Source organism: Muscardinus avellanarius (genome assembly GCF_963383645.1).
Source record: "Muscardinus avellanarius genome assembly, chromosome: 10".
Classification (NCBI taxonomy): Eukaryota; Metazoa; Chordata; class Mammalia; order Rodentia; family Gliridae; genus Muscardinus; species Muscardinus avellanarius.
In genome coordinates this window covers 86,645,308-86,673,063 of record NC_137796.1, presented here as the reverse complement: position 1 = coordinate 86,673,063, position 27,756 = coordinate 86,645,308, and the positions used below count along the sequence as shown (strand labels likewise).

The window sequence follows — 27,756 nt, the reverse complement described above, 5'->3', positions numbered from 1 at the left end:
CTGGCCAGGAACCTGGATCCTCCTGTCTCAGCCTCCCAAGTACTGGGATTTATATATAAGCATGTGCCAGGACACCCGGCTGGCTATAAATCTCCATTTAATAAAACAAAGCAGGGCACGGTGGCACATGCTTGTCATCCCAGCAATTGGAGAGGCTGAGGCAGGGCAATCACAAGTTCAATGTCAGCCTGGGCATTTTAGTGAGGCACTGTCTCAGAAATGGCTGGGGGCCTGCTATGGTGGCACACATCTGTAACCTCAGTCCTTGGGAGGCTGAGACAGTTCCAAGGCCAGTAAGTGGTAACTTAGTGAGGTCCTGTTTTTTAAAAAAAAATCAAATAAGGCTGGCGGTGTAGCTCAGAGGTAGAATGACTCTGAGTTCAATCCCCAGTAACACACAAACATACACATATACAAGTGCCTGGAGGTGCATGTACACACACACACACACACACACACACACACACACACATACACACACACACACACACACACACACGCCATTTGATTAGGGGGAAAATGCATCTCAATTTCTCTTAGAAAAAAGAGGAATAAAACCTAGGATTATACACTATTTAGAAAAGAGTGACAACTCCAACACTATATATAAAAATTTATGAGCTGTGGCCGATCTGTACTCGAAGGAAAATACACAGCAATAAGTGCATTTGCTATTAAGCAAGACAAAAAGAAAATAAATGAATCGTGATTTCAATTCAAAAGGACAGAAAGAGAGCAGGAAACCCTTGGAGATGGGGAACAATCACCACAAATGCGAAGAATTCCAACACAGGGAGGGAGGGGAATTGACAAATAAGGAGTTAGTTCTTTGAAAAGATTTAAAAATTAAATCTCATTTTAAAAGGTGAGAAAGAAAACACACTCATACATGCTAGTAGCCCTGAGAAACGGGCTTTGACCACAAATACAAAGAAACTTTAACTATTTCAATGATGAATAGAAGAAATGTCGATCCAGGAAACTTTCTGAAACAATTTAACAAGCTGGCAGAGATTAACCATGGAAAATCCTGGAAAAGTAGTCAAGACGTACTTATCCACAAAGATACTAGACCCAGAGACTACTAAAGGTAAATTCTGTCCTGGGTGATCAAATTTACTAGGATAGACAAATGGCTTGAACGCTAAAGTAGTGCTGAGCATAAAAGAAAACAGAAAAGGCTGAGCTTGTGTTCTCCAAGCCTGGACAATGCTCCTTATAAAAGCAATAAAGAGCCAAGCCTGGTGACACACACCTGTAATTCCAGTACTTAGGAGGATGACCCTGGAGGACTACAGGTTCCATGACAGCCTCAGTAAATAGTGAGGCTCATCAACCTACAAGACCATGTTTTCAATCAAAATATAAAAAGGGCTGGGATGTAGCCTGGATGAAGAATGCCTCTTGGTTCCATTCCCAGTACCATAAAATGAATGAATGAATGAATGAATGAAAGCAGTAAAGTCAGCATACACACTCTGAAATCGTGATGCTAAGTCAAAGAGATCACAAAGGACCATTGATTCCATGTCTATGCAATGTTCAGAATCAACAAATCCAAGTTGGGCATGGTGGTGCACACTTGTAATCCCCATGTTTGGGAGGCAGAGACAAGAGGATCGCGCAGGTTCGAAGCCAGCCGTGCTAGCTTAAGAGACCCTGTTTCCAAATAAAAAAGTATAAAAAATAGGTCTGGGAGTGTAGCCCGGAAGTAGAAGGGTTTCCAGGAACCCCAGTAACACCAAAAAAAAAAAAAAAAAAAAATCAACAAATCCAAAGAGAGCTTAGATAGTGATAGCCTGGGCTGTAGGAGTTGGGGGAAAAGAAAAAGAGGCTTCTCTACCTGTGCTACAATCGTTCTGTTGGTCACTAAACAGCACTTAACTGTACAATTAAAATGTGTAAAATGCATGACATGTGAATTATATCTCAACAGGCTTGTTATTAAAAAAAATGACTGTGGCCACATACATAAAAGAGAAAATTAGGCATAAATTCCACTAATCAATTGAAAGTTGATTTTTTACTATAATGCCAGCAATTAATACATCAAGAGCAATTCGTGTTTATCAAAACTACAAATATGGATTTATTATTTATTTATTTAATTAATTAATTTATTTATTTTGCAGGTCTGGAGATGGAACCCAGGGACATTCAACCTCCAAGCTACAGCCCCTGCCCTATTTTTATGCTTTATTTTTTGAAACAGGGTTTCACTGAGTTGCAAAAGGCCTTACTAAGTAGCTAAGGCTGTCTGTGAACCGAGATCCTCCAGTCTCAGCCTCCCGAATGCTGGGATTACAAGCGTGCGCCACCACGGCCAGCTCAAATATGGATTTATTTTAGACAATCTATTAATATAATTAAAAATATTAATAGAGCAAGAGAAAAATATATATATAGTCTCTTAAGTAAATGCCAGAAAGGCATGTGAAAACAAAGAAAACCATCTTAGTAAATTAGAAAGACAATTTCTATAACTTAATGTCTATTTAAAATAGCCAAAATTTGTCATAATGGTGAAACCCTAGAGGCATTTCATTAAGTTGGGGATGAGATAAAGACCTACCATCACCATTAAAACGCAATATTGCTTTTCAGATTGCAGTTACGAGCAGAAAATTTAAATATAAAGTTAAGAAATGCAGAGGCAAAAACAGAATTACTTGTAGATAATGTGATTATCTACCTGGGAAAATAAAAACAGGAAAATCGACAAAAATTTATTAGAACTCATAAAAGAGTTTGGAACAGGAGCCAGTGCTATCTCTTTTTCCTGGCTCTGCGCATGCTGGGCAGGTACCCTACCACTGAGCTTTATTGTATCCCGACTCCTGCCCGAGCCTTTTAAATTTTATTTTGAGGCAGAGTCTTAATAACTTGCCCAAGTTGGACTCAAACTTGGAATCCTCCTGCATCAGCCTCTTGAGGAGTTAAAATTACAGGAGTGTGCCACCACACCCAGCCCACCAGGCGTGTGTGTGTGTGTGTATGTGTGTGTGTGTGTGTGTGTGTGTGTGTGTGTGTGTGTGATTGAACCTAGGAGCTTTCTACCTCCAAGCTACAACCTCCACCCTTTTTTATTTTTTATTTTGAAACAGGGTCTTGCTGACTTGCTGAGGTGGCTTCAAACTTGCAATCCTCCTGTCATAGCCTCCCAAGTGCTAGGATTATAGGCATGCTCTGCCATGCCTGGTAAGTTGTTTTGTTTGTTTGTTTGTTTGTTTTTTTGGGTCTGGGGATGGAACCCCGAGGCATTTGACCTCCGAGCTACACCCCCTGCCCAATTTTTTATTCTTTATTTTGAAACAGGGTCTCACTGAGTTGTGGAGGGCCTCACTAAGTAGCTGAGGCTGTACGCGAACCACAATCCTCTGGTCTCAGCCTCCCAAATGCTGGGATTACAAGCGTGCGCCACCATGCCCGGCTAAGTTATTTTTAATAAAAACTTTTCATTGAATTAAGGCAGACACACAGAAAAGTACACAAATCTTAAGTATTCAACTTGGTCAGTTTTCACAAACTGAACACATCCATGTAAATTAACATCCAAATCAAGAAACAAAGGACAGCCAGACCCGCCTCCTAGAAATCCCTCTTGTGCACTTTCCCATCCATTACACTCTGGTTCCCTTATCTGCAACACTGTTCAATTTTGAAATATATTTAATTTTTGGGGGGGTGGTACTGGGTTCCTGGAAACCCTTCTACCTCCAGGCTACACACCCAGACCTATTTTATAATTTTATTTGGAAACAGGGTCTCTTAAGCCAGCACGGCTGGCTTTGAACCAGCGTGATCCTCCTGTCTCCGCCTCCCAAGCGCGGGGATTACAAGCGTGCACCACCACGCCAGGCGAAATATTATTTAATTTTTAAAAACACATTACCAAGGTATGAGTGAAATACAAAAACTGCATATATATTTAATATATACCAGTGCTGAGCTTGGAAATAAATTCATATAAAAATAATCAAATATCATGTACTCTTTTGTTCCTTAACTCTTCGTTTCAACAATATGCTTGAGATGTGCATGCCTTTCATTTTGAAAAATGACATTAATATTTTTAGGTAATTCGAGAAAATATTGCATTCATAAAACAAGAACTGGGCACGACGGTAAAAGATGAGTACAGTGGCACACACCTGTAATCCCAGCTAATTGGGAGGGCAGAGGTTGGAAAAATCATAAATCCAAGGCTAGCTTGGACAACTTAATAAGACCCTGTCTCAAAGTAAAAAATAAAAGGTAGGCCAGGAATGTATGTCAGTGGTAAAGCACCCCTGGCTTTAATCTCTAGGACTGCAAAATAAATAAACAAATAGATAAGTAAGTAAATACTTAAAGGGGTAAGCCAGACATTTTTTGACATGAAAGGACTAAAACAAATTACCTGATGATATGCATGAATAAAATGAGAAAATATACTAGAAAGAGGGAAGACGTGGGATCCGGGATCTAGGGGTCCAACACAGGAGGAATGAATCCCAGGATTGCTGCTAGAGAACAGCAAATCCTGATGGTAGGGCTCAGGGCACTCAAGAATTTCTCATGAAAATTAATCAGAATATCTAAGGTGGTTCCAAGAATGAAGAAGGAATTCAAACAAGGTGTTGAATTAGTTGAAAACAAATAACCCAGTCAAGAAACGGGAAACTGAATCGAATAGATAATTTCACAAAAGAAGAAATACAAATGGCCAATGAAAACACATGAAAACACGTTCAACATCATTAGCCATCAGGAAGATGCAAATCAAAACTACACCGAGAGTCCATCTAAGTCCAATCAGAATGGCAATCGCAAAGAAGTCATAGAAGGATAAATGCTGGCCAAGGTGTGGGGAAATAGGGGCTCTTCTACACTGTTGGTGGGATTGCAAATTAGCTCGGCCGCTATGGAAATCAGTGTGGAGATTCCTTAGAAAACTGGGAATGGATTCACCATATGATCCCGCTATACCACTAGGAATCTTTCCGAAGGGGTTAAAACCAGAGAACTAAGTAATATAAGCATACATATGTTCATAGGAGTACAATTCATAATAGCCAAATTATGGAACCAATCTAGGTGTCCATCAACAGATGAATAGATTCTACTCGGCAATTAAGAAGAATAAAATTACAGCATCTACAAGAAGATGAAAGGACCTGAGGACATTATGTTAGATGAGATAAGCCAAAGTGAAGGGCCATGTGTTTTTAATATACACAAGCTAGGGAGCAATTGGGATACCAGAGGGACTCCAGACAATGGAGGAAAAACCTCAGTGGAGCCAGGGAGGAAGAGTAGGAGAGGAAGATTGAGTTTCATTCTTGGGAATACTACCATCAGCTATGTGTGTATCTATGAATACCCCAATGTCAATTGGGTACTCTGTATTGGGAGGGTGGGAAATGGGAAGGCATCGAGTGCTGTGTGTATACATGTCACTGTCGATATGATTTACATTATGGTGTGAGACTATAATGCACCAATAAAAGCACACACACACAAAAGAAAGTATATAACAGAACAAAATAAGCAAACAAAAAGGCAATAGCTAAGTCTAAGAAAAACAAAAAAGTGTACAGAAAAGGGAAATCAAGTATACTATGTGCATAAGCTGTATATTGTTATAATAGTATAGGAATTAAAATCATGTAAAAAAAAAAAAGCACAATGTAATGTAGGGGGAGGCAGAGTAACGCTCGGAATTTGGCTTTTGTCCCAGTTCCTGGCATAGAGCTCCTAAAATCTTTGGGGAAGAAAAAAAAAAAAACCCAACCCTAGGAGTCTTCAAACTGTGAGGAGTGATTTTCACGTGCTAATGACACAGATGGCTCTGGGCTGACTGGCTCCTGGGTAGCATTAGGATGGTGGCTTATTGCCAGAAAGATCAACCCGTGACTATAGGGTTAGAATTTTTGGCATCCTTCTCCTTACCTTCTAAAGAAAGTTGGAAGTTGAGTTAAATTAGCAATGGTCAGTGGTTTGGTCAATCACACCTGAAAAATGAAACCTCCATAAAACCCTTAGGGGATGGGGTTCAGGGGTTTTCCCCACTGGCGGGTACACTGAGGTGCTAGGATGGTGGTGAACTGAGATTGGGTAACGGCTCTGCTCACTCTCCACCCTAGACCTTGTGTTGTGCATCTCTGATACTGGATAGTTCTGGATTTGTATCTTTTATAGCAATCTGGTAATGGTGCACAAAGTTTTCTCTTGAGTTCTATGTCATTCTAGTAAATTATCAAACCTGAAGGGAGGCAGTGGGAACCCCTGCATCTGTAGTCATGTTGGACAGGTGCATGAGTAATCTGAAAATCTGATACTTGCAGCTGGTGTCTAAAATGAGTCTTGTGAGACTGAGCCCTTAAACCAACAGAGTCTGATGCTAACTCTGGGTAGTGTCAAAATCAGATAGAATTGTAGAAAACCTGGTTAGTGTCAGAAAACTAGAGAGCTGGAGAATTGGTAAGTGTGTAGAGAAAACAAAAAGCCCTTAGGGAAAGAATGAAAAGTTAGGTGTATTTGTGGCAAAGGTGACTACAGACAAATGAAAAAGGGCAATTCCTTGTCTCCCATTCTGGGACTTTAAGAAACTATGCCCAAATCTCCAAAGACAAGATGTAGCAGTAGATATATGTTATTTAGAGATATAGAGGTAAACGAAAAGACCACTTCAAAAATGGAGAGCAGTGCCTCTTGGGAGCAAATCAGAGCCTTCTAGAATATATATATATATATATATATATATATATATATATATATATATATTTGACTTTTTAAACACGTGCATTATAAAATTTTTATAAAAATGTAAAATATGTAAGATACTCATCAAATATGCATAGCGATTATCATGGGGTGGTGTGACTGTGAGCGACCATCGAATACTCTTTTGTATTTTTAATTTTTACAATGAATACTAAATTTACAATGAATACAGTATAAATTCTGCAATGAATACATAATTAAAGGAAATTTTTATAATATGATTTTAGGTCTCTGGTCTCCTAGTCTCTGCCCTTGTTCTTCTCTACCGAGCCGGAAGACAACATCTGGATTAGAAGCGGGGCAAGAAGAATCATTCTTATTTCTTCCATTTCTGAATGCCTTCAGACAAATTATAGCGCTCTAATTTCATGGCTGTCAGCCTCTGCTCCTCCCTTCTCGTATTCTTTAGGATTTGAAGCCTCTGCAATTTCAAGTTTCTTCAAGCAAGTATTCCAGTTTCCTAGAGATGACTACAAAATTTAGGGACCCCCCCCTCCCGCATAGTTATTCTTAAGAAAATACTACTGGGTTTGGTGGAGGAGTGAACAGAAGGCCAAGCTACATAAACATTTACAATCAGTCCTATCTCTGTCCCTTACCACTTCCAGGGGGTCCATGGGACTGGGGTAGGTAAGATCAAGGTCAGCAGAGTCACAGAAGGTCAGTTGTTAGCCACAGAGCCAAGCTCAAGTAGTTCCGCCCACCAGGTGTGGTGGTGCATGGCCATAATCCGTCTACTTGTGAGACCCAGACAGGAGGCTCACAGGTTTGAAGCCGGTCTCAGCAACTTAGCAAGGCACTTGGCATTTAATGAGACCCTGTTGCCAAATAAAAAGTAAAAGAGGTCTAGGCTGTAGCTGCAAGGTCGAATACCTCTGGGTTCGATTCCTAGCAACACACACACACACACACACACACACACACACACACACATGTTCAGCCCACCAGGTAAAATCACCACATTTAAAGGTTCATTTGCAACCAGAGTTGAGCCAAAAAAAAAAGCATTAGAAAATGTGCATTTCAGAGCAAGCGGGCCTAGCAAAACAATTTCCAGGAACCCAGAACTCAGTGTGGACCAATGGGTCACGTGAGAGAGGGTCTGATTCAGGAAGAAAGGCCTCAGGTCGCTCCACACAGGGTACACCGTGGCATGGAAATGCCACACCAGGAGCCTCGGATCCGAAGAAAAGCCACGGGTTGAGGAAGCCGATCTGGCAGAGATCATGAAGTTCTGCATCCTGAGGTTGAGCCTGGTACCCACGCCCGCCTGTCTCAGGCATGAGCATCCATTGGGAGGCTCACTATACAGGGGCGGGGCTGTTCCTCATCAAGCCTGGGTGGAGCAAGGCAGAGCAAGAGGAAGCTCCTGCAGCTGTGCTGCTCAAAGGCTCTAAGAGGAGCTGGGGAGGAGCCAGGGGCCGCTGCATTCAGAACCCCCCGCCCTTCTCTCAGCTCCTGGGAAAGAGGGCACCGCTGGCCAGCTGGCCGTGTGCTTTTCTCTCTTTCACGTGGCCTGTGTTCTAAGTTGCAGCCAGGGTGACAGCCATGTTTCTTGATTCCTTTGCCTCTCCTTTAATAGCTGGTGGCTTAGCTCATTCTATACAAGAGCTCAAGGTTTTACACCTGCAGTCTTGTGGGGAGCAAGAAAGGGAGGGAGAGGCAGGCAGTGAGAGATTCCACGCAACGCGGGGGAGATGCATGCCAGGGGTGCTGCAGACGGCAGAGGTGGACCATCGCTCCCATCGTCATGGGGACTATGGAAGCGCCAGCCACAGACGGCACAGAGGCTCCATCTGGGCTGCCCTTGAACATGATGGCTTGGCAGGGCCCTGTGGCAGGAGGCCACGTGCTTTAGCCCATCTACTAGGCTCCTGTGGGAGGGAGGCAGAGGCAGCTGATGGCTCTCTCTTCTCTAAGCCAGAGGAGGCTTCAACAGATGGGTGCAGGAAACATGGCTGAGCCTCGGGGATGCGCAGTCAGAATGAGACCCGGGGATCCCTGTGTCTCTGGCCATACTGAGGTCAAGCTAGGCCAGCTGCAGATGCCTGCCAGAAAGGCCAGCAGCACGGTCAGCTGGGCGAGGGCTCTGCCCACAGAACAGCAGGGATGGTGCATGCCAAGGCCCCAAGGTCCTCTGGGTCACAAGGCGGAATACATGCCACCTGTCCCCATGTAGCTAGGAACTATCCCAGCAAAGATGTGGAGGGGCGAGAGGCAAAGAGGCAGAAATCCCAGCGGCCGGGCATGCTCTCCTGAAGACACTGCACATTTGCAAAAGGATGCTTTGAATTGACAAACTGGACTCCAGTGAATTCAGACTGTGGATGAAGTTGACCTCTAAAGCGGAAAGCTTTCTCAACAGCCTGCTCATGGAACTGAAACTTCAGATTTGCTTACAGCCTGGGAATGGCTCCCCCCCCCCCCCCCGACAAGCCACAGAGGGAAAATTCAGTTCATAAAAGACACCGAAGGATCGTTTCTTTCCTCTTTTCTTTAAGGGGAACTTCTTAGGCACCAAGGGGTCCATTGAACTTCATGCACAGAAGTCAAACTCCAAAATACTCACTTGGGCGTCCAACCAAGTCCATAAAGGGCCTCCCGTGCGGGTGAGCCTTACCAGGTCTCACTCGCTGCCTGTTCTCAAAGGGCTTTGAAAGGGGCCACTACTCTATCGAGTAGTACCGGTAGTTATGTTGTGCATAACAGTTACACAGGCTCGTCACAACCTCTCTGCTGCTAGGAAGACGTGCCACCAGAATGATTTAGTGATACAGGAGCTGCAACTTCTGGGAGAAAATGAAGGCGCTTGCCCCTGACTGCCTGTGTGTCTGGTAACAGAAATTATTTTTAGAGTCACGTTGGCAGCAAAAAGAACGAAGACTATGATCTAAAATTCCAAATAGGTTTTGCAAGACGTCGACCCACATTTCCCACCTTAGGAAAGTCTGGGTAAAACCCCTGTAGTCTTAGAAATTGGGCTGAGTTCACAGGATGAAAAATGCCCCAGTGTCCAGAGGTTTAGCAGCGAGGGTCATTTGTGTATGCCGGGCTGCTGACAATCCATTATCTAGTACAGAAGACAGGGCAGTCTCTGCAGTCAGTTTTTACAATTAACTTCCTGAGCTCTAAAATAAAATGGCATTTGCTTTTTTTTTTTCCAACCTCAGTGAAGTGGTCATGTGTTCCTGTATTTCCATAAATGAAAGAGAAAGAAAGTGGGTAGGGGCTGGGCACCAAATCCAGCTTCATATATATATATATATAAACATTGTGCAATTGGTAAGACCTGATTAAGAGTGAACTCGTTTCCAAAGAGGAAAACTCTGGCAAGAACTAGCAGAGAGCAGGGTGCGTGGAAAAGGCTGTTGGGGTTTGCACAAGTTATCCAAAGGAGTCCCTCATTATCGTTAAGAAACAAGAATCCATTGAAAACTAGATAGGCCAGGGGATAGGAGTTCTCAGCTGTGCTGGTGAAAAAAGAAATCAGAGGTAGTGGAGGAAGAAAAAAATGTAGAAAGGTTGTTTTCTGACTGTTCAGAGTCTTCTAGTATTATCCTCTGGGCTTTGAGGATAGAGTGGGAAAATAAAAGTAACAAGGAAAGGCAGGAACATGGGAAGGCCTGGAAAATGGCACATTTCATATGCACTGTGTGTGTGTTGTGCATGTATGTGTGTGTTGTACACGTGTGTGTTGTGCACGTATGTGTGTGTTACTAGGAACTGAACCCAGAGGCATTCTACCTCTGAGCTACAACCCTAGCCCTTTTTATTTTGAAGCAGGGTCTTGCTAAATTGCTGGGGCTGGATTTGAACCTGTGATCCTTCTGTCTCAGCCTTCCAGGTACCGGGATTACAGATATGCATCACCAGATCTGGTTAAAATGGCACATTTGTGAGTCACCTACAAAGAGAGATTAAGGCTATCAAAGTAAGGGCAGGAGCCTCTCCTTCCCCAGCTCCCAGTTAAACATATCCAGCACCAAGAGAGGAAGAATCTAAGGTCTGTTGCTCTTCTGAGATCAACTTGATAAAATTAATGGTTCTGCTGCTGCCCTATTTATGTCCAGCAGTAGCTCAGGAATGGGGCATTGAACTCCAGGGTAAAGTGTCTTCCATTTTTAAAAATCCTTACATTTAAAAGAAAACTCGTCTGCGCTGACAGCCCACAGTGTGGACCCTCTTTGCGAGGGAGGAGGAGAGTGTTCCCAGCATTATTCAGATGAACCTCCTTGCTGCCTGAGCTGTCACAACGCATGTTGGTTGATGGAGGCAGGTCTCTCTGCTTGTCATCTCGTGGAATGCGTGCCTTGCAAATGTTGTTCTAGCTCTAGGGCACTGCCTGGGAGTTTTGCTTCCAAAGGGAAGGTATGGAACAGCGATGTCAGTGAGTCGGGCAAAAAGAAACACTGATCTACCCAGGTGGTGGTGAAAGGACCTAGGAGATGTCAAGAAATACTGTTTATTTCACCCCAGAGCAGCGTGAACGCTTCCATTTTGTAAGGAACAGCTCCCCAGAGAGACTGGCGTGAGGAAGGTGGGCCCCTTATTCTCCTGTGCAAATCTCCTGCTTTACAAGCGTCTTGCCATTGTTAGCATCTGGGATTCTGTTTTGTGTGTTGGATACTAAACCAGGGATAATCCAATGATGGAGTATTTGTCAGAACCACTTGGCTGTATGCACTGGACCAGATAAGAAGAAAAGGATTATAGAACCCCCAGTGTGAGAAGCAAGTCCTGCTATTGTTGAATATGAAAGAGTAATAATAACAACAACAACAAAACAGCACTTTGAGAGCACTTAATGTGTGCCAGAGATCTTTTAAGCAGTTATATGTATTCTTTCATTTAATCCTTACAACAACCCTGTGAGTTCTATGATGGCCCTCCCTCTTTAATCTCAGGGAATATGTTCCAAGACCCCCTAGTAGATGCCTCAATTCATGGCTAGTACTGAATCCTATACATACTATGCTTGCATTTCCTATATAGCCATAACTGTGATAAAAGTCTGATATATAAATTAGGCATGGTAACAGAATAACAATAACTAATAATAAAAACAGAACAATTATATTGACATACTGCAATGAAAGTTATGTGAGTGTGGTCTCTCTCCCTCCTGAAAGAGTCAAGAATAATACTAATATTTTTGGACTGCTGGCCATGGGTAATGGAGATTGGGGAAAGCAAAACTGTGGGTAAAGGGGACTGGATTTATCCCCATCTTTAGATGAAGAGTGTGAGCGATCTCATCCAACGGGACTGTCAAACTTTGAGTTGGGTTCCTTCATTTTATACAGAAATAAACAGAGGTGCAAAGCCAGTGGTCAGCCCTGGCCAAGAAATCAGGTCTCTGGAACCAGGGTGACATTCTTCAGCTATATCCTGCCACTACCACTAGAAGTCCTTTAGGACACTCTCACCCCCAGATGGGAAGTCCTGTGTTCCTGGATCCCCTGAGAGGCATCAGGCAGCCACCGACTGCTCTGCAGAGCAGATTCACTGTGGACAGAGGGACATCCGACCTTAACTGACACCTTCCTAAGTGACAAATTTGAGCAACTGAGATGCCCCTAGGCATTCTTCCCAGCTCAATTAAGCCAATGGCGAATGCACTGGATTGGGGCTGGAACCCAGGGCCGCCAAGTGCTTTACCACTGAGCCACGCCCCAGCCTTCAGCAAGTGTTTTAAAGAAATTGATATGTTTTCTACTAGACAATTTTACAGGACAAACTCTCATTCTTTGCTTCTCCAGCAGTCGTGTTCATTCACTAAGTGTGCATTTTAGGTCTCAGAAAGGTGCAAACATGAACAAGATATAAAGAGGGTTAAAGTATTCTTCCTTCTGTTTAGAATAGACATATATACAACTGGAATCAATCAATTGCACACAGATCAAAGGGGTGCACAAATATAGCAGGGCAGAGCCCATGGCCCTTTCTGAAGAAGATTACGATGCTTTATTTTATAATGATAGTCTTCCAGTGGTGTGTCACTCCCCTTGACTGCGCAAACACTCCCTGTCTACCTAGTCTTGTCCCCTGGGAAAAGCAGAGGTGTGTGTGTGTGTGTGTGTGTGTGTGTGTGTGTGCGCGCGCGCATGCATGCATGCATGCGACATTTCACTAGAGAGTGAACCCGGGGCGTTCTACCTCTCAATTGTGCCCCCGGCCCTTTTTATTTTGAAATAGGGTCTGAGTCGCATAGTGGCATAGTGGCATAGTGGCATAGTCGCATAGTGGCAGTTTTTATATTATATTAAATTGCCCTGTGTCTCGCTTCTGTAGTAGAACTCTATTAACTGGGACACCTGGCTGTCTTCCACACCTCATGCCATGACTTCAGGGACTCTGTGATTATAGTGCTTTTCATCTAAGGGACCAAATAATTTTATGCAAGTTTTCTCCTACTGGAACAATGCTCTTTTAAATGTTAGACGGGTCTTATGGACAGAAAATGAAAAGCTCACTTACACAGGAAATGAATGATCTGTCTAATGACACAGACCCTCACAGGTAACAAAGTCTGCACGTCACTCTTGTCGCTGGAGACTGGCAGGACAGGGAGAGAAGGCGGAGAATGACCAGCTTTCACAGTGACTTTTCTTGTCCTAAGACGCCTCAGGCTTCCCTTGGCCCCTGAGCTAGATTGCTTGACCAACTCTTCTATCCTAGACCTAAGAAGAAGTGCCAGTCACAATGACCTGAAACCTGCCCTTACCTGACACACGCTGCAAATAGCCAGCACCACGCACAAGGCCAGGGATGTACATCAACAGTCCTGCTGGTCTGGCTCTGAGCGATGTTCAATTTCTACCAAGGATGCTCACCCCTTCCTCCCTCTCTTTCTTTTAAATATTTCAGTGGTCTTTATTTTTAAGTTTTATTTGATAAACTAATTATTACTATTATTTTTGGTTGACAAATCTAAACTGTATATATGTATGAGTACACTGTGATATCTTGATATCTCGATATATATATATATATATATATATATATATATATATATATATATGCACACACACAATGTGGCAAGATTAAATCGAGCTGATTAACAAATTCACCACCTCACTTACCTGACATTTTTAGGGTGAGGAATTTGAAATTTACTCGGGTGTTTTTGAAATACATAATACATTATTATTGGCTATTGTTGCCCTGCTGTGAAATAAATTTCAAATCCTATTGCTCTTGTCTATCAAAAACTATTTACCCTTTGATGATCGACTCCTTATTCTCCCAACGCCCATCACTACTCTACTTTCTATTTCTAGAAGTTCAACTTTATTAGATTCCTTCTACAAATGAGATCATTTGATACGTGTCCTTCTGTACTGGACTTATTCCACTTAGCACAATGAGCTCCTGGTTCAGCCATGTTGTTGCAAATGCCAGAGTCTCCTTTTTAGGACTGAATAGTAAACCTTGACTACTGAATCCCTGCTCTAGGCTACCATGATGCATCTGCTGCTCTGTGGTTTGACTGGTTTGACTGGTTGCCTGGTGTGCTCTGTGTAGCCCTCCCACTGCCCACTAAAGAAGGACCACACAAAGCTCTGGGGTTATCTGGGATGGCAATCCTGGCCATGCTGGACCAAGAACACCAAGCAAGTATATTCATTCTTGCTGCAAAATTGTCCATCTGCCCCTGCTGATGGCCATCAGCTCCCCAGAGAGAACTGACACACACAGAGTTCACCTGTTTAAAGCACACACAGCAATGGGTTTTAGCATAGCCAAAGCTGTGCAACCATCACAAAATCTATTTTAGAACAGTTTCATCACTCTCTTCTAAAACCCCATACTCAGCAATAGTCAAATCCCTCTCCATCCTTTCCCCAGAAAGCAGCAGTCAGCAATCATAGTAGAAAATATTCTACATTCTGTCTCCCAATTAGCCTTTATTTATTTATCTCTAGTCTCCCTTAGAGGAGCAGTGGATTGAATTTGGGACCTCCCTTCCCCGTTTGGTTTTTAGAGTTCCAGTCCTTCATAAAGAGCACACCCTGTTTTGATCCAACCAGTTTTTAAAATCTTTCCTCTTTTTTGTGGTACTAGGGATTGAGCCCAAGGATATTCTGCCCCTGAGCTACACCCCCAGCCCTTATTTATTTATTTATTTATTTATTTATTTATTTATTTACAGTACTGGGGATGGAACCCAGGGGCATTCTACCTCTGAGCTACACCCCCAGCCCTATTTTTGATTCTTCATTTTGAAATAGGGTCTCAGTGAGTTTCAGAGGGTCTCACTAAGTAGCTGAGGCTGTCCTCGAACCGAGGTCCTCCTGTCTCGGTCTCCCGAGTGCTGGGATTACAAGTGTGCGCCACCACCCCGGCTTTATTAAAACAGGATCTCACTAAGTTGCTGAGAGTCTTGCAAAGCTGCTGAGGCTGGCCCCAAACCTGAAGTCTTCCTGTCTCAGCCTCCCAAGTACTGGGATTACAGGCATGCACCACCATACCTGGCTTCTCCTTCTACTTTTTATTGCACATTTCCCACCTTCTCTCTCCTTATGAGACACATATCTACAATGCTTAATGACTCATTCTCATTATATAACATCTCATCCCCATTGTGTGGTAAAGGGTTAGCTCAGTGGACTTCTTTCATTGCCTAAACTTTGCACATTCCAAAAGAAAAGAAAAAAAAAAGAATTGGCCCTTGGTTGCTTCTATGCCCCTAGAATGTCCTAATAGTGAGTCTTTGCATCCATGAGACCCTGAGCCATGCTACATCCATTTAACTTCTACAGGGAAACCCTGTTGTCTATCTCTATGTGATTGGCTCGCAGTAAAAAGCCCGGAAACCAAAGCTCAGGTGGGCTTCAGTTGGCAACTTCACCTGTGTCGCTACACCTCACTCCTGAGAAAGCCATGCACTGTGCACGTGGCTCCACTGGTCAAGGACCATTGGAAACTTGAACCTGGTTCCTCCTGGCCTCTGTCCCATGCATCTTTGCTGACTTTGATCTGCATTCTTTCACTGTAATAAACAGTAGCCATGAGCACAATATCCTTTCTGAATTCTGAGTTCTCCTAGCAAACCACAGAACCTGAAAGTGGTCCTTGGCACACGAAGTACACTCATTTCCTAATTGTGTTACCCTCCACATAGAGTAATATCCCCTTATTCATGCAGGATACATTCCACGACCCCCCAGTGGATGCCCGCAACTGAGGACTCTACTGAACACTGTAACTGTATTCCATCTTACCTAAGCATTTGTCCAGTCACACGGCTAAAACTTGCAGTCCAAGGTATCCCAGCAAAACGAGCATAATTTTTTCCCTCTTCCCAATTTCACAGAGAGAAGATAGTCCTTACCATAGACCTCAGCATGCAACTTTTTTTCTTTCCTTATTAAGTTGGGATCTTCCACCTTTTCATTTAAGGGAAACATTTTTTGGCTTCTCTTTGGGATATCCAAACAGCCGGTATCGCTACTCCTATGCTTTGGGGCTATTCTTGAATAAAACAAGAGTGACTTGAACACAAGCACTGTGATAATCACAGCAGTTGTTGTGATAACCAAGATGGAGAATACATGACCGCGGGGCAGGTAGCGTATACAGCATGGATACGCTGGATGGAAGGATGATTCACATCCCAGGGAGGATGGAGGAAAATGATGCAAGATGTCATCACTCTGCTCCAAACAGCACACAATGGAAAACTTATGGACTATTTATGCCTGGAATTTTCCTTTAATATTATCCAGACTATAGTAGGTCATTGGTAATTGAAACTGTGGAAAGTAATATTGTGGTTCAGATGAGGCACTACTGTACTCAGCCAGCAAAAACTGAAAATCTCCTCCAAACTGAAAGACCCCTGTGAGTCACACCCATTGTAGGAAAGACGAAACAGTGATAGGAGCACAGAGTCTGGGCCTGCCTAACCTAAACCAGGGCTTACCTCGTACTAGACATGTGGCCTTGGGTATTTAACTCCTGCATCTGCAGCTCTGTTTATAGAAAACAGATGATAAAAATAATTATCTCATAGGGCTGGTATGAGGAATAAACAGATTTCTATTGTGTAAAGCACAAAAGCAGTACCAGGCAGCCAGGCATGGTGATGCACATCTGTAATTCTAGCACTTGGGAGGTAGAGACAGGTGGAATGCAGATTGGAATCCAGCCTCAGCAACTTAGACTTTCAGGAATTTAGCAAGATACTGTTTCCAAATAAAAGATAAAATTGGGAGCTGGCGAGTTGGCGCACACTTGTAACCCCAGCATTTGGGAGGCTGAGAACGGAGGATTGTGGTTCGCGGCCAGCCTCAGCTACTTAGTGAGGCCCTCTGAAACTCAGTGAGACCCTGTTTCAAAATAAAGAATGAAAAATAGGGCTGGGGGGGGGGAGCTCAAAGGTAGAATGTCTCTGGGGGGTTCCATCCCCAGTACTGCAATAAAGTAAAATTAAAAAAAATAAATAAATAAAAAGGGCTGGGGAATGTAGCTCAGAGGTAGAACATCCCTTGGCTCAATTCCCAATACCACCATAAAAGCAACAAGAACAAAACCAAAAACAGTATATGGCACACAAACACATCTCAGTGTTAGGTATGGTTCTGGCTCTTCCTTCCATCCCACTCACAAGCTTCCTTCCCGCCGTTAATCCCCACTTACCTGTACCAAAGGACTAGCACATACATTCAGTCTGTGTTCCTAACTAGCCTATAAACTCTGCAGGAGGGAACATGCCATTTATCAGTGCTGTCCTAAAAGTGCTTACCCCAAGGCTGAGCCCATAATTGGTACTTTAAATATATCTGCTGATGCAAAGAGAAGATGTCTCTGTTTCAAAGTCTAAAAACCTCTGATTTTTCACTCATATCTTTCCTCTTGTGTGCACCAGTCATATTCCCCCAGGGAGGGAAAAATAGCCTTGTCCCATTATATACATCTGTGTACAGAATCTGAGGCCCCAGCAACTCTGAATATGCAGGGCAGGCCCTTCCAACTGGGTGTGTCTAACAGGCTGTAACGGCTCCTGGACTTTATAATTTATTATCAAATTATATGTTGGATTAAGGATTGCTAATTGTTAATCATCAGCCTGAATTGCTCAGTAATGAGTAATGTCACTAATTACTAACGCAGAGCAGAGAGGCCCCTCTGTCCCTCAGGAGAGGCCCGATTCAGCTTTTAGCCTGTGCCCCAAAAGCAATGTGCGGTGAAACGTCTCGTCCACACCCCTTAGACCCTGTGCTCTATGGTAAAAGTCCTGTGGATTTTACAGCTGGAGAGGACTGTACAGATCAGCAGTTCCTGAGCTGAGAGCTGGTGTCCTCTCAAGGCTACTGAGAAACGCCAGGTTTTATGAGTTCCTGGTGAACCTAACCTCCACGCCTTCAGGCTAAACCCATGGTATCCTTCTTTCTTATCTTGGCTTCTCTTTTTCAAGTATATGTGCATAATATTACAAATAATAAAATTTAAGTATCTATCAAAGCACAACTGTATTTGTGGTAGTTTTCTGTCACAGAATCCTGATGGAAATTTTTGAATGTATCCTCCTGGGTCTTCAAAATAGCCAGCAGTTATTTTTTGCTTATGGTCAGCTTACCCCTTCTCAATGTTCTCAGAAATGGCTCCAGATCTTTCCCTCTTTCCTGCAGCCAGCACCCTATTCCAAAGCTCACTCTCTTAAATGATTTCAGCTCCTCACTCACAAGGAAAATGTGAGCCATAGAACATGAGCTGTCTTCCTGCTGTTCAAGACCAGACCACTCCTCAGGTCCTTGACCCCACTCCTCCACCCTCTCCAGGTTCTCTCTTTCCCTCTGTCTTTGGACCTTTCCTCTCCTCCTCCCATCCCATCTGAGGGTGATTGAGGACTGGTTCTTAGAGTATTTCCTATCCATACCAAAGTCTAGAGGCTCAAGTTCCTTAGAAAATGGTATAAGCTTTGTGCACCTATGTTTGTATCATATTGAAACTCACTCTGATTGTAACACACTAATAAAAGTGAAAAATTTTTTAAATGGTGTATAGTATTTGTAGCATATAAGCACATTCTCCTTACACTTTAAATCATCTCCGGAGCCAGGCAGAGTGGTGCACACTTGTAATCTCAGTATTTGGGAGGCTGAGACAAGAGGATTACAGGTTTGAGGACAGCCTCATCTACTTAGTGAGACTCTCCACAACTTACTGAGATCCTACTTCTAAAAAAATAAAATAAAATAAAATAGGATTGGGGTGTTGCTCAGAATTAGAATGCCCAGAGTTCAATGCCCAGTATCACACACATACACAAAAATCTTCAGGTTACTTGTAACATCTAATACAATGTAAATGCTATGCCAAGAGCTACAATACTATATTGTTTAGAGACTGCACATACTCAGCAAATATATAATTTTCAAAAAAATCATCTTCAATATGAGGTTGGTTGAATTCAGATATGTGACTAGTGAATACTGAAGGCTGATCGTACTGTGCTAAAAATAGAGCTCTTTCTCCTCTTTTAAGAGCTGAAAATATTCAGATAATAGATACTATATTCAAAGAGATTACATAAAAAGTTCAACAGAGATCCAAAGATGATTAGCTGACTATTAAGGATGATAAGGAGTTGGGGAAAGGAATGTGTTGTTAGGAGGGTTTCCTTGAAAGAAGATGTACCCAAGGGGAGGGGCATCTGACCCTAAACCAGAATCTCACTCCCCGGGGAAAGAGGGTGGGTCTTACTATCTAACTCTGAACTTGGTGGTCGGTGCTCCTGGCAGGGAGGGAAATTATCACTGGTGTGTGACTCAAGCTTAGAGAAGGAAAGTTCTCCGTGAAGCAGAAGGGATTCTGTATAGGGGAAGCAGACTCTCCTTCCCCAGGAGAGAGAGAGAGTTATAAATCTCAGAAACGAGATACAGAATCCACAGAAGAAATATGGACCTGGGGCTACTTTCAAAGGGATTCCCACCATAAAAAGGAGTAAATATGGACGTATGCTACAGCAACGCATGCACCTCATACAGTTTATGCTAGTCAATGGAGCCAGGCATAAAAAGGTGTCTAGCATATGATTCCATTTACAACAGCCCATAATAGGCAAATCCCTAGAAACAGGAAGTAGGTCATCAACTATAAGAAGGTAGAGAGGGACAGATAGGGCGTGGCTACTTAATGAGTATGAAGAGCTATGTTTGTGTTGATGAAAAATTCTGGAAGTCAATAGTGGTGATGCAATTGTAAACCTTAATGTAACTGAATTAAACACTTTGAAATGGTTAAAATGGCAAAAAGTTATATAGAGAGATTACTGCAATAACATCACCACTGTCAATATAACAAAACCAAGCCAGGGATGGTTACATATGGCATATACCTGTAATCTCAGTACCTGGGAGATTGAGACAGGGTGTTGCTGGTTCAAGATCAGCCTCGGCAATACGGCAAGATTCTAAGACAACTTAGCATGACCCTGTTCCCCCCCACCCAAAAAAAAAAAAAAAAAATATATATATATATATATATATATATATATATATATATATATATGTATATAATCAAAAGGGCTGGGGTATAGATTGGAGGTAGAATGCCCTAGGGTTCCTAGTACCACAAAAACAAAAAAGACAAAACAAAACTAAAACAAAAAAAAGATGTGCTAGACATTTAGTGGGCATTGGTAGAGTGCAGAGACCCCAGCAGTAGAGGGTGTGGGGTCGGCAGAAAGGCGGAAGGCAAGGGTGCTGGGAGAGGCCACCTGAGGGGAGTCTCTGCCTGCACTGAACCTAGCCAACAACTTGCAGGCTCAGATTGCTCAAATCTCACACACTGAGGAACTGAAGGGCCCTTGCAAGTCTTCCAGGAAAAAAACAGCCTTAATATTGTGGAGCCAGAGAGCACAACGCCATCACGGTTGGTCAGTACCAATCGAAGAAGAAGCCCCAATTTTCTTTAGCCTTCATCCTCCTCCTGCTTGGACCGGACTGGGTTCAAATACTGCACCTCCTGGGAGCAAGGTGGGAGAGAGCAGAAGGACTAGAGTGCCTCTCCTGCCGCACAGGGGCAGCCTGCAGTGGCCACAGCAAGGGATGGCAGGAGATTCTCATTTTCAATTAAGTTCGAGTTCATTATTGCATGAGGCAGTGCAATTTCAGTAATGAAATCAAGGCCTATTTGAGACCTAAAGGAACTCTTGAGGTTTTTAGCACAATAAGAAACATCCTGGGGTCTGGTAGAGTTTGCAGGCAGGGACAAGAGAAGGAGTCACCTCACCGATCTGCTTAAATGGGACCAAAAGAAACAAAAAACACAGGAGTTTGAAAAATACAGTCACGTGCTGCACAACAAGGTTTGGGTCATTGACAGGCTGCGTGTACAGCAGTGGTCCCATAAGATTATAATGGACTTGAAAAATGCCTGCTGCCTCATGATGATAAACCAACCTGCTGCTTGCCAGGTATAAGAAAGGTTAGCACGTAAAATATGTACAGTGCATAATAATGGGTAATAAATGACCGTGTTACCAACTTAAGTATTTACTATACTATATGCATGTTATTTTAGGGATTCCTTCTACTTGTTAAAAATAAAAGCTTACTGGGCTGGAGATATTGCTCAGCGGTAGATCTCTTACCTAGCATGCCTGAGGCCCCGGGTTCAATGCTATAAAATAAAAGTGTTTGCTGCAAAACTGTATTCTGTAGCTGGGCATGGTGGTGCATGCCTGTGATTCAAGTACTTGGGAAAGTACTTGAATCCAAATACTTCCTCAGACAGGAAGATCACAGGCTTGTGACCACTCTTAGCAACTTAGTGAGGCCCTCTACAACTTTGTGACCTTGTTTCAAAAATAAAATGGGGATGGGGGTATAGCTCAGACGTAGAACATCTGTGGGTTAAATCTCCAGCACCATAAAAACAAAAACAAACAAATAAAAAAGCAAACAAAAACTAGTAGATCCTGCTACGTTGGCAGCAACCTCCTACCTCTTCCCCATCTCTGATTGCATTAAGAGGCTGCTAACCATCCAGGTTTGCATAAGTGTGCTTGATGAGGTGAGAACAGCGATGAAGTCACATAACAATACATTTCTCCAAACGTAGCCCTCCATCGACTCGGGACTGTTTACCCCATACGTTCTATTTAAGCAGTGTCGCAGAGGCACATGTTCAGTCTCTCCCTTTCCCAAAAAGCACCTGTCACTTGATCTTCTACCCTCCCTACCAAGTTCTGCCCTTCTCCACGTCTCACCCAACATCTCAGCAGTGCAATCTGCATTCACTCCTCCACTTCTTCCTATTCCATTCCTTCCTCCACCCACTGCCATCTGGCCTCAGATGCAAATACTCCCTTAAAATGGCTTCACCAAGGCGATGATGAGCTAATTGCTTGTCAAGGAGGTTCTTAGTCTTCCTGGTGCTGCATCTCCAGGACACTGTTGCCTTTTGTTTTTGACCTGGATCTCCTCCTACCTCTCTGACCTTGCATTCATTTTAGTCTCCTTTATAAACACCCCCTGTTATGGGTAGATATTGAATATTCCCCGAAGAGCCCATGTATTAATGTTCAGAGTTGATTCAATGAAGTCATGAGGGTTGTCATCTCATCAGTACAGAGATCCATTGTAATGGATTTACTGGGTGGTAACCGAAGCGGGTGGGGTGTGGCTGGAGAAGGTGGGTCCCTGGGAGTGCAGCCTTAGGGACCGTGCTTTCAAAGATGAATCCCCTTGCTTGCTTGCTCTGTTTCCAGCCTCCATGACGTGAGAGTAGAGCCCTGCCCTCTAGCTTTCTCACTCTGCCGGCTTCCTGCTCTTGGCCCGCCCTTAGATCTGCAGACTAGGGCCTCACATGACTTATCCCCAAATCTCAAAAACAAAAACAAACTGTGAGCAGGTAAATCGTCCTTCTTCAAGGTTGGGTGGCCAGTTGTTTTAGATTTCAGCAGTGAAAATATTAACCAAAATCTTCTTTTAGTCCCAGAAATACTTTTCCTTCCCAGTCTTTCCTGGACCTCTGTGCAATGCAACCCTCTTTCTAATCATGCGTGAGCTCTAACCTCTCTTCTAAACCCCAGATGCCACTCACCGATTCACTAATTCGGTGAGTATTTTGGGCATGCCCACTAAGTGCCGGTATTTATTATACACTTGGGGTGCAGCTATGAAACACCAGAGGCCCGGCCTCACAGAGCATGCAGACAAGTGGGCATTATGGAAAGGCTCTTGCCTAGGAAAGCCAAGTAGCGATACCGAGCAGTGGCCCATCATATAAGCCTCAAGGCCCTTTAGGAGATTGGCTTCAAGGCATCTATAATCCTCATGGGATTGTACACAAAGTTCTTTCCACTTACACACGTATGGGGGAAGATGGTCTATGGCTTTCATCATATTATCAAAGAGGTTCTTGAATCAAAAATGTTCAAATCCACTCATCTAATGATGGCTGAGTGAGATGGCATTCCTGGAGAATAATCAAGGCTTAAGACAAGGATTTGGGGACCTTTCCCACACAGAGCCAAGAGCTGGGTCAGTGCCTTGCAAACTTCCCCAGATGAACCTCAGCAGAAAGGTCTGGACGCAGTCCAGGTGGGAGGGGCATCCTACGAGCTTTGCTTTAGCTCCGGGAAGACTGACCATGTTTCTCCTATGGCTCTGGGTGACACTTTCCCCAAATCCCACAGCCCCACAATAATGCCACAGAGCACAGGCACTCACACCCACAGTGTGAGAAGCATGGACTGAGGATCTCTTAGGGAGTATGGGGTCCCCAAGGGGGCAGGAGGGAGAGAAAACTCCAGGAGCCCAGGCCATCAAGTGCAGTCTCCAGTCATGCTGCTGGGTCTTCACAGGTTTCAACAAGAGGAGTTTATTTTACCAATATTTGGAAGTCAGGAGATGTTCCAAAATAGTTAGATCATGGCTTCTTTTCAAAGGTCCCCCCTCCCCCATGACATCAGGTGGGAGTGGTGGCAGCTGCCTCCTCGGGTGGGACATGTGTTTCCAATCCCCCTCCACCAACTCCAACCCTGACACTTGGCCCCGCTCTCTCTTTAGCAGCACCTGCCCACTCTCTGCACTTGAAACTCTGGTGTAGACAAAGGGGAACAGAGGACAGACAGAGATCCCCATTTTGGCAGGAGGAAAATTATAATATATATGAAATAACGGAAAACAGGAAGCATATAAATTCCCTTCATGCTGAACCTGTTACAGCATGTGGCCGACTAGGAAATCTAGTATCTAGAGACTCATCTAATGCCATTTGGATTCTGAAATTCTCCTCTAGCCCTTTACTACAGTGAAATTGTAACTATTAAAGTTATGTGATCACAGAGAGAAGAAGAAGCCATGTCCTAGTGATTTTCAAGAAACCACACGGTATCTGCTTAATAATATCAAAAGGATCATAAAATATCTTTCCTACAATTAAATATCCCGACCATCAACTGTTAACAAATTAAGCATTTCATAAGTTAAGATACATTAAAAGGAAATCATTGGTATTTGATTCTGTTTTGTGCGTCAGAGATGCATGTAACATTAATGACTCATGATCACGAATCTATTTTCTTGAGCCTTTTTGAAGTGCATATTAATCATCTGTTAATGTTAGCGGAACTCACAGAACACAAGCTAACGTTTCGCTTAGTGCTTTACATATTCAGAGGTAGTCATTACAGATGTTCACTGAGGATCCCAGAGCATCTCACTGTAATCAGTCCTTTCCTCTGTTGCTAACACCCTCATTCCCTTATCTGTCACGGCTGGGGGCCAGCCTCTCGATGTGCCAGGCAAGACACTGGGTAGGAAGCATCGTTTGCCCAAAATATGAAACTTAATGTCTTGAAGTCCATCATTCCAATTTCATCCCCTTAAGATCTGAAGGACAATGGGTCTTTGGGCACTCACCATTAAAGTTTAAATATCCCTGAAGGTTACAGCTTGGCTCTCAGATGATACCTTAGTGATGAGTCTACATTATTACTCCCAGGCAGCCAAGCGCACGGCCCTGCAGCAAGCGTTACATGAGCGGCTGAGGTAGAAACTGAGTGAGAAGATAATTTCAGCTGAGAAAAGACCGAAAGACTACCTTCCTTGGAGCACGGATTCCTCCACAGCTGGCTTTCACTTTCCTGCAAATTTACAGCTTTCAGTGTGAGCAGAAAAATGAGAGAACTTCTCAAGTTATGTTTTTTGTTGTTTTTGTTTTTGTTTGATACTGGGGATTGAACCCGGGGGCATTTCACCTCCAAGCTATAGCCATAGGTAATCCTTTTTAAAATTTATTACTTTGAAATAAGACGTAGGTACTTTGTGGAGGCTAAGCTGCTGATGTTGGTTCTGAACTTTTAATCGTCCTTTCTCAGCCTCCCAAGGACTGGGATTACACGCACGGGCCACTGGGCCAGCTTTCAAAACTGTGTTCTTCGTGACAAATTTGTAAACTGAGAAAGAACTTCAGGGCTACTTGTCAGAAGCTCTCATTCCTATTCCACAATTTCTTCTGGCTCTCCCCCTTTACAACAACAGCTGATCGCCAAGGGGGCCAAGATCAGCTGCTCTCTCCCAGACCTCCAAACTTTATGCAGAACCAAGGTCGTAAGAGTCATTTGGGCACTCAGGCAGAGTAATGCTGCTACCCACCCCTGGAGCCACAGCCTGATCTGTGCAGCCTGCAATCTTACATTCAAAGGGAAAAAGACTTTGCAGAGATGACTGTATTTAAAGATCTGGAGATGGAATCGTTACCCTGGATTATACATCTGGACCCCAAATGTAAACATAAGAGCTTTTATAAGAGAGAAGCAAGAAAGCAAAGGAAGAAGAAGGCCATCTGATGGAAAGAACAGGAGAGAAAGAGAGCTGTGAGGTGGCCAGGAGCCAACACCAGAGGCGTCTCCTGAAGCAGGAACATGCACAGACACCAACCTTCCTCCAGAGCCTCCAGAAGGACCTGGCTCTCCTGACACTGACCAGAGCCCCATTAAGCTCACTTCAGATTTCTGACCTCTAGAACTATAAGATAGTAAGTCTGTGATGTTTTAAGTCACTATATTTAGATTCCAGCGGCAATTGAAAACTAGTTTGTCATCAAAATTAACCCGCGTTTTCAATACCCTTTATATTTGAGCTTCCCCGCTGGTTTGCTGTGACATATAGATCTTCTGGTCCCGAAGGGCAGGTGGGTGGGACCTGGGGTAGAAGCCACACGGAACTTCCCAAAGGCCCTGCCATTACCCAGGAGGCCACACAACTACTGCCCCTTCCAACATAGTACTGGGTCACACCAAAGGACGAGAAACACTGCAATTATACAAGGTTTCAAGTATGAAGCACAGTAGTGTCCTCCAATCCAAGGGGGATGTTTTCTAAGAACCTAGCAGATACATGAGACTCTGGACAGTGCCTAACCATCTATATACAATAATTTTTCCTATATATACATACCTGTGTTAAAGTTCAATGTATAAATAGGATAAAATAAGAAAGCTTAGTGTATAAATTAGGCATAGCAAGAGACCAACAACAATCACCAATACTAAAAATAGAGCAATTATAACCATCTCATGTCATAAAAGTGACTTAACACTTATGAATTACTTATTGGGGGAATTTCCCACTTAATATTTTCAGACTGGCTGGCTGAAGGTCACTGAAACCACAGAAAGCAAAGCCACAAATAAGAGGAACTACTGCCACCCTGGGGAGTCAGACCCAAAGAAGAATAAAAAAACAGCAGTGACCATCGCTATCAATTTTAAACTTTCAGTGCGGCTTTGTAAAGGAGCTGCACTTGGAATCTGCAGGTGCAGGTGCAAAATGCAATGTCCTCCCTCCACAGGAAGCTCTGCACCCAGGTGCCCGCCCTTCCTGCGGAGCTGTTTGCGCTCTGCTACACCAGCACGTGGCGGTCTCTCCTCGCCCCCTTGCACTGCTCCTCCCTACTCCTGGACCTGGGGGCTCGCTGTGTCACCCGAGTTTGCCATCACACACCTGATGGGGAGCGAAGGGTCTCCGGCGTCCCACCAGTCTTTGGGGGGGCTGATGTACATGCACCACAGCTCCCAGCTGTACCCGTGGGCTGAGTTCTCATAGCGCTGCACCTCGAAGTTGTCCTGTTTGATGTTGTCAATGGACGGCAGGATCACTCGCTTCCGGTTCTCCTGGATGCGGGACAGCACTGGCTCGGCCCTGCAACGCAGAGAAGTTGAAATTAAATCTCTCTCTCCTGATTCAGCTTCTCAGTAGCACAGACCCCAGGCCACCTGCGATGAACAGAAGCCAGTTAGCCAAAAGGCCGGGCTTTGGACAGGCTGGAACTCAGAGGGAAACCGAGGCTCCCTAGAGCTCAGCGACCTGCCCAAGTGGTAGCAGCATCAGCCACACGTGTGGCCTTTGAAGTGCACGGGTCACCCACACCTCCACCGTGTTGGAATCACTCTAGTGACACCTCCTTTGATATGAGAAGCCGGAAGGGGGAAGTCACAACATGAGGGCCCCTCCTCCAGGAAATGCTAAGCCTCGCTTTGACCTCAAAAGCCTCCTGGCTGGATGGTCCACTGGAGTGTTATTCAGTGTCATAACTTTCTGCTCTGGGCACTGTCTGGCACCTCTTGTGTTTTTTTGGCTGGCACTGAAAAATTCCCTTTCCCCAAAAGAGATCACTTCTACCTCAGACGGTCTGGTTTTAATAAGCGTTTCACTAGCTTCTTTGTGTGTGTGTGTGAGACTATTTCCGTTTTCTTAATTGATTATTTAATTGATTTCTTAAAAGAGATCTAATTGAATTGGTTAGCAATGGAGGGCCTGGAACTAATTAACTGCAAAGGCAGGCAGAATCCTTTCTCCTAGCCTGCCTGCCCCCTCAGGGCTGCAGCGGGCATTAGTCAGGAACCTGGCTCCAAGTTCAAGGTGTCGCCGGCTGGCTTGGGAGAAAGCAGATGGTCCGACACCTCCGCCAACGCGTGTCTCTGCGGCAGACACAGGAAAGGGATCGTTTCCCATATTTGAGAAGGAGAAGATG

At 43.9% G+C, this 27,756-nt stretch overlaps 1 protein-coding gene across 1 annotated transcript in view; it reads right to left on the bottom strand.

The window, feature by feature from the left end:
- The window catches only part of GALNT17 (polypeptide N-acetylgalactosaminyltransferase 17), a gene marked incomplete at both ends in the record, with an annotated part of 480,311 nt that overhangs the window by 184,748 nt on the left and 267,807 nt on the right, over positions 1-27,756 (bottom strand). Inside the window, one exon of the mRNA XM_080703050.1 lies at positions 26,727-26,924. Coding sequence (XP_080559176.1) covers positions 26,727-26,924 — 198 coding nt within the window. The remainder of the gene's footprint in view (positions 1-26,726; positions 26,925-27,756) is intronic.